The sequence below is a fragment of the Panthera tigris genome, chromosome B3 (genome assembly GCF_018350195.1).
Source record: "Panthera tigris isolate Pti1 chromosome B3, P.tigris_Pti1_mat1.1, whole genome shotgun sequence".
In the NCBI taxonomy this organism is placed as follows: domain Eukaryota; kingdom Metazoa; phylum Chordata; class Mammalia; order Carnivora; family Felidae; genus Panthera; species Panthera tigris.
Genome location: NC_056665.1, coordinates 5,219,501 through 5,231,958, shown reverse-complemented (window position 1 = coordinate 5,231,958; position 12,458 = coordinate 5,219,501). Strand labels below are relative to the sequence as shown.

Below are 12,458 nucleotides of genomic sequence, written 5' to 3'. Positions count from 1 at the left end.
GGCCGTAATAGGCCATGCAGTGAAACCACATGTGAACAGGGTCTATGGATCAGGCGGTAATAACATTCCACTGCTGATTTTCTGATTTTGATGGCTCTGTTTGAGTTATGAGTGACGACGTCCTTGCTTACAGGAAAATACACAGTGAAATACTCTGGGCTGATAGAGCATCAGGTTCACAACTTAGTCTCTCAATGGGTAAAAAAAGAAAATAAAAAAGTGCGGGCGCCTGGGTGGCTCAGTGGGTTGAATCTCAGACTTCAGCTCAGGCCATGATCTCACGGTTCATGAGTTCGAGCCCCGCATCGGGCTCTGTGCGGACAGCTCGGGGCCTGGAACCTGCTTCGGATTCTGTGTCTCCCTCTCCGTCCCTCCCCCGCTTACGCACACACTCGCTCTCTCTCTCTATATATATATATATCAAAAATAAAATAAAAACATGAAAAAATTTTTTTTTTGTTATTTGTACTGAACTTCCAATTTTTCTGTAAATTTGTGATTGTTTCAAAGCAATGAAAGTATCCAAAGAAAGAATCCTGAGAGGGTCAAGGGCTGTTAGTTCATCCCATTCATTCCCCTTTGCGACAGGGCAGGGGCAGGATGGGAAGTTCTATATTCCTCTGAAGTTGACTACAAAGTACCACAAAATCAGGATCTCAAACACAGCAAACCTCGACAAAGACGATTTCAGAAGCCAGAAATCCAGCATAAAGCAGAGATCTACTTTATCTGGATACCAAATGATCCAGTAGACCCATGTAGAAGAGCATGTGATCTATAGAGGCAGATCCCCAAATACAGGCAACACTACAGTGAGATTCATATCAATATGGTAAAGACAAGACTCCAGTGTAATAAGGCACAAATATGGTCATATTGTACTTTTTCTAATAACCATTATATTTAAGAACTCCTATTAGCACTCCCATTTGATCAAATGGAAGTCTCCATTTTAAAGAATACTTGTGCCTTATGGGACATCATCAAACAAGTGAGCCCGGCTTTTACAACAAAGAAAGAAGACAGCACTCTGAAAATGGGAGTCACTCAAATAGATCAACGTATGCTCTGTCTTAAAGTTTATATCCCAATTTGAATACCCAATCTTACATTGTCTAATTGGAACGACAGGCTTCTGGTTTCTGAGGGACTAGGGTACCTAAGTAATTCTCACTTGGATCTTAACAACAGCATCCCACACCGCTGTCTGAAGTATCAATTCCACGTTGTTCTGTACAAGACTCTCCACTTGATATGAGTGATTGAAGCACCCTATGACCTCGCACTAATCTAAGTGCAAAAGACACCACGTATCTGTGCCTTAGATCCGTACCGTCCAAGACGGCCGAAAACCACCACACGAAAGCAGTGAACTGTGGCGAGTCTGAACGGAGACGGGCTGTAAGCATACGGCACCCACCAGATTTCAAAGACTGATTTAAAAAAGAACGTGAGGTATCTCCTTTGTGTTTGTTGTGCTGCTTCTATGTTGACATGACATTTCTGACATGTCATTCTTAGTTAAATAACTAAGCCATTTAAACAATATTGAAATTAATGACACCTGTTTCTTTTTCTTTAATGTGGCTCCTAGAAAGGTTTGAATTACGCACGTGGCTCACAGCACGTCTCTACCGGACAGGGCAGCCGTAGACCGCTGGCCTGTGAGATAACACGATCTCCTGCTGCAGGAACTAGGAAAAAGAATGGTCGACTTCCCAGAAGAACACTGAACTGCATCCTTCAAGATCTCATCTTTGTAAGGACAACCTCTTTCTTTCTTTCTTTTTTTTTTTTTTTTAACACTCGCTTCAGCCTGAAGAAAGGAAGTATCTGGAGGTACCTGGAACTCTGGCACGCTGCTCCGCAGCTGGCTCACGTTTGGTAAGGATCCTCCGTGGTACTGCGTAAGGCGGAGCTGCTGAAGCTTCTGAAATTGGACCTGGAAACAAAGAGATTTCGAGACGGGTGAGACAGGACAGCAAAGATCCGAGAGGAGCATCGATGTGCGGTGTTTTGCAGTAAAATGGTTCAAGAGTGCAAGTCTTGGTTTCGATTCCTCTTCTACCTTTTCCTACCTGAAACCTTCAGGTTTCCAGTGCTTTCGGATTCTTTTTAAATAATATTCCACCGAATTCCACTTAAAAAATTCTTTTTTTTTAATGTTTATTTATTTTTGAGAGAAAGCAAGCCAAAGAGGGGCACAGAAAGAGAGAGAGAGAGACAGACAGACAGACAGAGAGACAGACAGACAGACAGACAGACAGGATCTGTGCCGACAGCAGAAGAGCTCAACGCGGAGCTCGAACCCACAAACTGTGAGATCATGACCTGAGCTGAAGTTGGACGCTTAACCGACTGAACCACCCAGGTACCCCACTTTCCGGGTTTTGATGAGCCTATTTTGGGGGAAGACTTTACCCACGTTCCAAATGTCCCATGCACCATGATAGTGAGGCCTTTGCAAGGCCTTTGAGTACGTGTGTAGGTGTGCAGGCACAATCTTTAATGGCAATAAAAGAATTTCTTAAAGGAAATCTAAGCCACACTCGGTGACTCCAACACATTAGCTGTTTTCCCTTCTACGTGCTCTTGTCTCCATCTACATGTATAATAGCTGCACAGCGGTAATCATAGCCACAATCTTTCATGCCTACATCTTAACTTTTTTCTGTGATATTTAAAAAAAAAATTTTTTTAACATTTATTTTTGAGAGACAGAGCATGAGCAGGGGAGGGGCAGAGAGAGAGGGAGACGCAGAATCCGAAGCAGGCTCCAGGCTCTGAGGTGTTTTGTTAGCACAGAGCCCGACGCGGGGCTCGAACTCACGAACCGCGAGACCATGACCTGAGCCGAAGTCGGACGCTCAACCGACTGAGCCACCCAGGCGCCCCTTTTCTGTGATATTAATCTTTTTGAACGGCCATATAGAATTTCTTCTTCTGCATCATTTCTTTAGAACACATGCCAAAGAGTGAGTACTAAGTCTCTGGGTATGGGCCTTTACCTGGCTCTCAGTACATAACGCCATAATGATTTCCCAAGGGGTGTACCCATGTATATGTAAGGAAACAGTTTATCACAAACAAAACTCACTAACACTGAAGATCGTCATTAACTGGGGCAAAGATGAAGGCAAATTCGACAGCTATCAAATGGCACCCCACTGTTCTCACTTCTTTCTGCGAGCTCTTCCTTGCTTCATATCCAAAGGCAGTGAACTGGTTACAGTTCTTGGAAACCCCAAGGTGGTCCCATTTGGTCTTTAAGGTTCTGTTTCTAAAACAATAAACGACCTTTGTGGTTGTAGAGCGCTCGGCACGTAGAATTCACATAGGGAAGAAACAGTAGGTGGGAACCCCCAAGCAGGTTTTTTACCCTTTCATTATTAGGCCCTTTGATAATAATGAAAACTGCCAGATAAGAGCCCCTGCGATGAGCCAGATGCTGTCCTCAGGTGCTCTGCTCCTTTCATCCCTAACCCTCCCCACAACCACCAAGCTCGTATTATCCTGCCATTACAGACCTGGAGACCCAGACTTAGGAAAGTTCACCATTTGCCTGAGGGCACACAGCTAGAAGAGGCCAAGCTATAGCTATCTCAAAACCCACATTTTTTTTTAAATTTTTTAATGTTTATTTATTATTGAGAGACAGAGAGACACAGAGCGTGAGCAGGGGAGGGGTAGAGAGAGGGGGAGACACAGAATCTGAAGTAGGCTCCAGGCTCTGAGCTGTCAGCACAGAGCCAGACGTGGGGCTCGAACTCACAAACTGCGAGATCATGACCTGAGCCGAAGTCGGTCACTCAACCGACTGAGCCACCCAGGCGCCCCAAAACCCACATTTTTCTAGGTGCTATGGTCCCTTCCATTGTTCATTTCTCTCGATGATCATACTATTTACAAGCTCAGAGAAAAGTGAAGTTTGATGGATCAAAAGCACCACTGGGGGGTCGCCGGGATGGCTCAGTCAGGTAAGAGTCTGGTTCTTGATTTTGGCTCAGGTCACGATCTCGCGATTTCATGAGTTCGAGCCCCGCGTCAGGCTCTGAGCTGACAGCGTGGAGCCTACTTGGGATTCTCTGTCTCCGCCCCTCCCCTGCTCGCTCACTCTCTTCTCTCTCTGAAAATAAAGAAGATTAAAAAAAAAAAAAAAAAAAAAAAAAAAAAGCATCACTGGCCCTATGAAGCTCTCTGATTTTGTTTGGTTTTCATATTTATTATAAAAAATTTCAAATATATACAAAATAGAGATGGGTACAATGAAACCCCATCTATCCAGCTTCCACGATTATCTTATGTCCAGTCTTGATTTATCTTTGCCAGCTTCACTACCCGTGCCGCCCCTCCCGGAAAGAAATGCAGACGTCGTATCGTTCCATATTTCAATATGCATCCCCAAAAGATAAAAGCCTGTATCTGGCTGGAAGTTTTAAAGGCATACAAAACCCCTTGGTGGCCTTAACTTCCTTGAACACACAGTATCTGCTTTCTCAAACATACCGCACTGGGAAGCAGTTGTAATCTTTTCATCAAAACCCAGATCTGAGAGCCAAATAGGAGGAGGAGGAAGGACATAGTGAGCCTTTTCCATCCATCAGCTGAGTTACAAGAATAAAATCTCTGCTTTTGATCTTAACGTTCTCGAAACTCTTACCAGAAGCACGTGACTCTCTATCCTTGATATTCTCTAGACAAAACTCTTGGACCCCTTGATCTAGAGCCTTTGATTCCTTCCTCCATCAATCCATCCACTTATTCGCTCACACAAAAACTTTTCACTGTGTGTCACCATACCAGGCACTGTCCTACTAAGATGAACACATGCCAAAGTTCTTGCCTCCAGAGAGTTCTCACAAAGGCTTTCACTCTTACGCGAAAGCCTTAGCACTGCAGCAGGCTAAGTTCTGAATCTCGCTGGAGACGTGCCTTGCGCTGAGCGGAAGGCCCTCTCACAGCCTCCCATGGGTGGGCTCCATCCCCAAGTGCCTATTCTAGGGTCTTCAGAGACTGTTGCGCCACAGTAAAAAGAGTACCGGGTTTGGAGTTGAAAGACCTGTGTGACCCGAAGCCCCCACTTGGCTGGGTAAATTATTCTGCTGTCTACTTCACAGAGACAATGTGAGGATTGAGAGAGAGAAGAGACGTGACAGGGGGATAGAAAACGTAAAGCCGCGGACAACCTCTCCAAGTATTATCGTTGTTGCCATTCTCAACTACCTCCTAAACCCTCGAGTAACTTGGCTATTTTCCTCTTTTGAAATATAGAGTCAGCGACCTAGAAAGAACCTTCGAGACGGTCTTCAACACCATAATGCTTACTAATAACGAAAGTGAGCACCGAAGAATGAGTAGCCTAAGGCAGAGGTCACAGACTGGCAGGCCAGAGGCCACGTTTAGCCTAGCGAGTTCTGGCTGACCCACAGGATCCTGACCCACTCGACGCTTTACACTTTCATTTTCCCGTCGGAAGACTGTACAAAAATCTGGATTCCCAACTTCTCTTGATTGGAAGATCGAACAACGCTGAGTGTACGTTCTTGCGTGGCCACGATGCATGCGGCTGAGAAGCGGCTGCTCCCCCCGCACAGGGCTTGGGTTATCCTGTTTGCCCAAGACCTCATGGCACCCTACCATTCCTCGACTGTGGCCCGAGATCGGCTCCCACTTACCTCATTCCTGGCTCCTCCACTCCTTTTCCCTTCATGCCTCACCCTGTAACTTAAGTCAGCGACCCTTAGCCGACAGTCACACACTTGGGTGGACCGCCCTTCAAGGTCTACCTGAAATGAGATCCAAGTCTCCCAACAATCGATCCCAAACACAAGCCCAGCAGGCCTTTTTACAGAAACTGACGACAGAATCCTAAAACTTATGGATGTGCAAATGACCAACCTACGGTAGCCAAAGCGATTTAAAAAAAATTTTTTTAATGTTTATTTGTTTCTGAGACAGAGGGAGACAGAGCATGAGCAGGGGAGGGGCGCAAAGCAGGCTCTAGGCTCTGAGCTGTCAGCACAGAGCCCGACGCGGGGCTCGAACTCATGAAACGCGAGATCATGACTCGGGGCGAAGCCGGACGCTCAACCGACGGAGCCACCCAGGCGCCCCAAAGCAATTTTTCGAGAGAGCAAAGTAGGGGCGCCTGGGTGGCTCTGTCGGTTGAGCGTCCTATTTCAACGCTCAGGTCACGATGTCACGGTTCGTGGGTTTGAGCCCCATGTCGGGCTCCGCGCTGATGGCTCAGAGCCCGGGTCCTGCTTTGGATTCTGTGTGTGTGCACGTGTCTCTCTGCCCCTCCTTCACTCACGCTCTGTCTCTCTCTCTCTCAAAAATAAATGAACATTAAAAAAAAGAGCAAAGTTGGAAGACTGAAGTTACCTCACTTCAAGACTTACTACAAAGCCGCAGTCACCCAGGCGGAGTGCTACTAACAAGAAGAGAGATGTGCGGGTCAACAACACAGAAGAGGGAGTCCGAGCATAGACCCACACGGTATCTGGCCAGTTGAATTTTTTTTTTTTTCCCAGTTGATTTTTGACAAAAGGATCGTGGCAATTCAATGGGGAAAGTGTTCTCGACACAGGCTGCCAGTGCAATTAGATCTCCGGATGGGGGACGAAAGCAGTCGAGGGCACGCTCAGCGGAGCAGCCACATCCAAACCCCAGCCCTGCCACTGACCAGCCGTGCAACCTCACCTCGCGAGCCTGCTTGCTCATCTGTAAAATAAAGGATATTCTGGATACGCACCCCATAGGGTCTTTGTGAAAACCATCTGAGATAACGAATGCAAAGGAGTCAGCACAGTCGGTACCTGGCAAACAGACAGCGCTCAATATTTAGCCTCAATCCAGTATGTCTAGTCTTTACTCCGCCTTAGAGGCCTCACTGCTTACAGAACACGTCCAATATTTGTTTGCTTTCAACACAAAGATGATTCTCCCCCAACATTCAAACTAAACGAGCACTCCAGGCTGATGGGCTGTGTTTACCCTGCGGTGTGTCAAAACTACAAGTTGTCCTTCAAAGTCAACCTTCTGGAACAAGCCTGCAGTCCTCTTTCCTTCCGTTTGGTCCTCAGTGCCTCCCAGCCTCCTTTCCAACCAGCACCCCGTGAATGCAGGGCCTCTCGCCAAGATGACCAGCGACCGCCACTTGACTGGACCAAACGACGCGTCCCTCATCATGTCAGACCGAGGCAGCAGCACCGGGCTCAGCTGGTTGACATTCTCGCTTTTCCCCCTCCGGCTGCTCTTCTGTCTTCTTTGCTGGCTCCCCTCCCCCACCTTCCCTTTAAGCTCCTTGGGCTTCTCTGGGCCTGTCCACGTCTCCCTCCACAGCAGGCCTCACAACCCCAAACGCCTGCAGGTGCCAAGCGCGGAAGAGAGGTGAAGCGGCAGGGGTCACTGCGAGGGGCACCGCAGGGAGCAGTGCAGACGGTGGCAAACTGAGGAGCACGTACGTCACATGCCCCTTCTGCCGGGGGAAGCCACTGCGGGCAGGGCTCCAGGCAGAAACGTAGGGGGAGTGTCGTTAGATGATTTCATTTTTCAAAAGAAGCCAGCATCCTGACTTTGATGTCAAATCCCAATATTCACTGTTGCTCCTGATTATTATTTTTTTTAAAAAACACACTTGGGGGCACCCGGGGGGCTTGGTTGGCTAAGCATCCGACTTTGGCTCAGGTCACGATCTCACGGTTCCTGAGTTCGAGACCCACATTGGGCTCAGCACTGACCGTGGGGCACAGCCTGCTTGGGATTCTCTCTCTCTCCCTTGCTCTCTGCCCCTCCCCCATTTGTGCACGCACTCTTTCCCTCTCAAAATAAATAAATAAACTTAAAAAAAAAAAAAAAAGATGGGGAGCCTGGGTGGCTCAGTCGGTTAAGCGTCCGACTTCAGCTCAGGTCATGATCTCATGGTCCGTGGGTTCGAGCCCCACATCGGGCTCTGTGCTGACAGCTCGGAGCCTGGGGCCCGTTTCAGATTCTGTGTCTCCCTTTCTCTCTTCCCCTCCCCTGTTCATGCTCTGTCTCTGTCTCAAAAAAAAAAAAAAAAAAAAAAAAAAGACACATTTGGGCACACGTACACCTTTCTACCCTTGCAAGGGTCAAATTAGAGTTTAGTTCACCAATTTGCAAGACGTGTTCTTGAAATTCTTCCCAGGCAGCTGAATCTACTCCTAAAACTATACACCAAAGGTCCCCATACTTCTGTCACTGGTCCAGACTTCCCCCCCTTATTCGGAGATCCTCATGTGGCTTCAGGAACATGTAAAGAACCGCCTGCGGGGCCATCTCTACTTACGTGCTTCATAGGCACCTCACGCTCACCATCTCCTGACAGTGAAGCATCTGCTCTCACCAGTGCTGCCCCCCTTTCTAGAAGATACCCGGAAATGGCTCAAGTCTGAAAGCTGTGGATCGTCCATTTGCCAAATCTGGTCATTTCTAGCTCCTATAAAGTATCGATCTGTTCACCTCTCTGCCTTCCTCTTGCCCCCCCTCCCCCCCAGTGTCAAGGCCATCATTCATCTCCTGGACTATCATGACCTCCAAATGCTTTCTCTGCCACCTTCTCCTCTGTTCTATCCACGATCCTGGAGCTAGAGGCATCGCAAATCGCCCCTACGTCAACCCCTTCCTTGACTCGCCATTGTCCTTAGGATCAAGTCCCAGGTCCTGTCTCTACGATCTGATCCCTGTGAATGCCTCAGCTCAGATCACCATCTTTGTCCCCTGGCTGGGCCTCTGTTCCCTACACCTGAAACATTCTCTCTCCCTCAACACACAAGCACATACCCTCAAATGGCTACCCCAACCCCACCAATCCTTTAGGCCACTAGAAGAGGTGAGGACTCCCCACCATCCATTCCCAGAGCTACGCCTGCTTCCCTTTCTGCAATATTCATCAAAACGTGTCCTGACTTGTCACAGGAATATCTTCTCCATTAAACCCTAAAATCCATGAGGAGACTGTGTTTTGCTTGCTGGCTGTGATATGCCCTGTGTGCATCCTAATCTCTGGCACACACCAGGGATACGATAAGCATCTGATGAACAAATTAATAAGACCTTTGAAGCAAGGCGCCAAGTCTTGGCCTCCACCCCCCACCCCATCAACCACGGCGGGTACTCCAGTACTGGCAAATGAATGAAAAAAGGAACGGTCTCTTTCCAGGCATACCAGGATCCACTTGTGAATCCTTCCTACCGTCCCAAGGACCGCCACTGAAGCAACCCTCCCACAGCATTCTCTTCTCCAAATATTCCCACTGCTTCCTAGTAAGGCCGAGCCCCTACAGCTAGAGTGAAAAATTCTCCATAATCCAGTCTATCCCACCGACTAGGCAAATAAGATTTAACTCCAACTCTGAAGGACTGGCTCTGATTGTGCAGAGAATGCCTTGAAGAGCAGCCCAGGCTCAGAGAGGAAAGAGTACCCACATCGATTATCCATTCTGCCACGGGCTGATAGAAAAATGGGAAACGCCATGCCATGGGAAAGTCAGTACATCTGTCATCCAGTGACCGATAATGAACTAGACGGATTCTTCTCCACCTGGGATCTTTGGACCCTTGAAGGTTTATAGACATATACTTCGGGAATCTAAGAGTTCCCTATGAGAAGTGTTCAGTTTTGTGAATTTCATTATGAAAATAATCCTTAAAGTTTTTAAATAAGCAAATATCCCCCAGCAAATCCAGTGTTATCATTTGCCTTTGTGTTGTAAACACATTGGTTGGACCTGGGACGGCTGGCTGGCTCAGTCTGTACAGCAGGCAACTCTTGATCTCAGGGTTGTGAGTTCAAGCCCCAGGTTGGCATAGAGATTACTCATAAAAATTTTTTTTAACATATACAAAAAAAAATAAACACGGTGAACCCAAATAGTATTACTTTATCTGAAAACTGATAGCAGAGAAAGAACACAGGAAGAACTAACATGAACATGATGTACTGTCCCAGGTAAAGGGAAAAGTGACATCATAATTTTGTAGTGATCACAACAGAGGAAAGCAGTGGGTGAACTGAGTTATCCCGTGGAGCACACCTGACCAGCCTCGTTTAACCCAAGAAAATCTGAATTATTAGGGGTTAGCATCATATTCATACCGAGAGCTTCAACTGAGTTTGGCAGATTAGCATTTATCGTATCAAATTAATGATGTTAATTCGAATTTATTGCTTTTTTAACGCTGAGTGAATTTGTTCTGTGCACATCTTTTAGTTATGATTGAACCGCAACTATAATCAAAGGACTTTATGTACAAGTTTATGTTTGAATTATTTTTAAGTAACATAACCAAACTCATTTAAATGAACATGGAGGGTCTGTGAAAAAAAATGTGCCTTAAAAAGTCTATACAGGGATGCCTTGGTGGCTCGGTTGGTTGACTATCCGACTCCTGGTTTCAGCTCAGGTCATGATCTCACAGTCTGGTCTGGGATGACAGCAAGGAGCCTGCTTGGGATATTCTCATTCTCTCTCTCTCTCTCTCTCTGTCTCTGTCTCTGTCTCTGCCTCTCCCCTGCTCGTGCACGCACATTCTCTCTCAAAATAAATAAACTTGTAAATATGTAAATAAATACATAAATACATGAATATGTAAGTAAATACATTTAAAAAAGAGTCTATACATTACTCATAGCTTCATCTATCAGGAACCCTTTATTTTTTTTTTTTTTTATTTTTTTTAACGTAATCTTTACACCCAATGTGAGGCCGGAACTAACAACCTTGAGTTCAAGAGTCCCAGGCTCCAACTGAGCCAGCCAGGCACCCCATCAGGAGTGCTTTAAAGAGGATTCATGAACTGGGTGAGAGACTGGACCAACTCTAGCTCTACAGACATGCAAAGGGCATGTATTTGTGGGTACACTTGATGTATCTAAACAACACATAACAAACACATCCCAGCAGTAAACCTCAGCTTTCACCCAACCATTCTCTACGGGCTCTGAGCTCATGATGCTCACTCCTGAGTCTAGCCAAGGTCACACGTGTATACGCCTGTGGAAACCAGGCAGATAATAAACGAGGGCAGCTGGCCAGGGCATGAGAAAAAAAATTATTGAAACCCTCGGCCTTCTTTCTCTCTTTGTATATTTTTCTTAGCATAAAAATGTAAGTATAAGAGGGGCGCCTGGGTGGCTTGGTCGGTTAAGCGTCCGACTTCGGCTCAGGTCATGATCTCACGGTCCGTGGGTTCGAGGCCCGCGTCGGGCTCTGTGCTGACAGCTCAGAGCCTGGAGCCTGTTTCAGATTCTGTGCCTCCCTCTCTCTCTGCTCCTCCCCTGTTCATGCTCTGTCTCTCTGTCTCAAAAATAAATAAACGTTAAAAAAAAAATGTAAGTATAAGAAATATTTCATTTCCCTTTTGCCTCACTAAAAGAAAACACCATCAAAAATATGGTAAGTGGCAAATGACACCCAGCTTTGGTGTGGGAGCTCATGACAGGGTGTGGTGTGAACCTGACCAACTCGAGAATTTGTGCCCCACTTGAGGGGCAACCACCACCCAGCTCCAGCCAATAGATGTCATATGGGAATTCAGGATAACTGCTACCAGGTCTCCTAATTTTAAATTGACATAGACACAGACAGACACAGAGGGGCACCTGAGTGTCTCAGTTGGTTAAGCGTCCAATTTCAGCTCAGGTCGTGATCTCACGTGGGTCCATGAGTTCAAGCCCCATGAGCTCGAGCCCCGTGTTGGGCTCTGTGCTGACAGCTCAGAGCCTGGAGCCTGCTTCAGATTCTGTGTCTCCCTCTCTCTCTGCCCCTCCCCTACTCAAGCTCTGTCTCTCTCACTCTCAAAAATGAATAAATGTTAAAAAAAAATTTTTTTTAAGAAATAGAAATATACACAGAAATGGAAAGAAGAAAAAGAGGGGAGAGACTGGGGAGGGAGGGAGGGAGGGAGGGAGGGAGGGAGGAAGGAAGGAAGGAAGGAAGGAAGGAAAAGAGAAAGGAAGAAAAAGAAGAAGAGAGAGAAAGGAAGGAAGAGAAAGAAAGGAAAAAAGAGAGGAAGAAAAAAAGAAAGACAAAGGAAGAAAAGAAAAAGAAAGGAAGAGATAGAAAAAAGAGAAAGGAAGAGAAAAAAGAAAAAGAGTGAAAGAGAGAAAGAAAGAAAAAGAAAGGAAGGAAGAGAAAGAAAAAGAGAGAGAAAGGAAGAAAAAGAAAAGAAAGATTGATTTGATATGAAAATGTCCCAATTAAAAACTTCTGGCAACAGATTCAAGAAGTTTTCCCAAACACCGCACTGGCCAAAAAAACAACGTGTCTGCAGCTGAAGTGAGCGGGGGACCCGCAGCGCAGCCGCTCTGCCCCCAGCCCGCCCCGCATCTGCAGATCCTCCGCGGTGCTCGCGATGGTCCTTCAAGGTCAGCATTCGGGGGCCTCAAGGCCTGGCCGGCGCCCGCGGACCCTCCTCCCCGCGGCCCTGCGCGG

At 46.7% G+C, this 12,458-nt stretch overlaps 1 protein-coding gene across 1 annotated transcript in view; it reads right to left on the bottom strand.

The window, feature by feature from the left end:
• CRTC3 (CREB regulated transcription coactivator 3) overlaps window positions 1-12,458 on the bottom strand; it is a 102,890-nt gene that overhangs the window by 89,660 nt on the left and 772 nt on the right. The window contains 1 exon segment of the mRNA XM_042988004.1: window positions 1,844-1,942. Coding sequence (XP_042843938.1) covers window positions 1,844-1,942 — 99 coding nt within the window.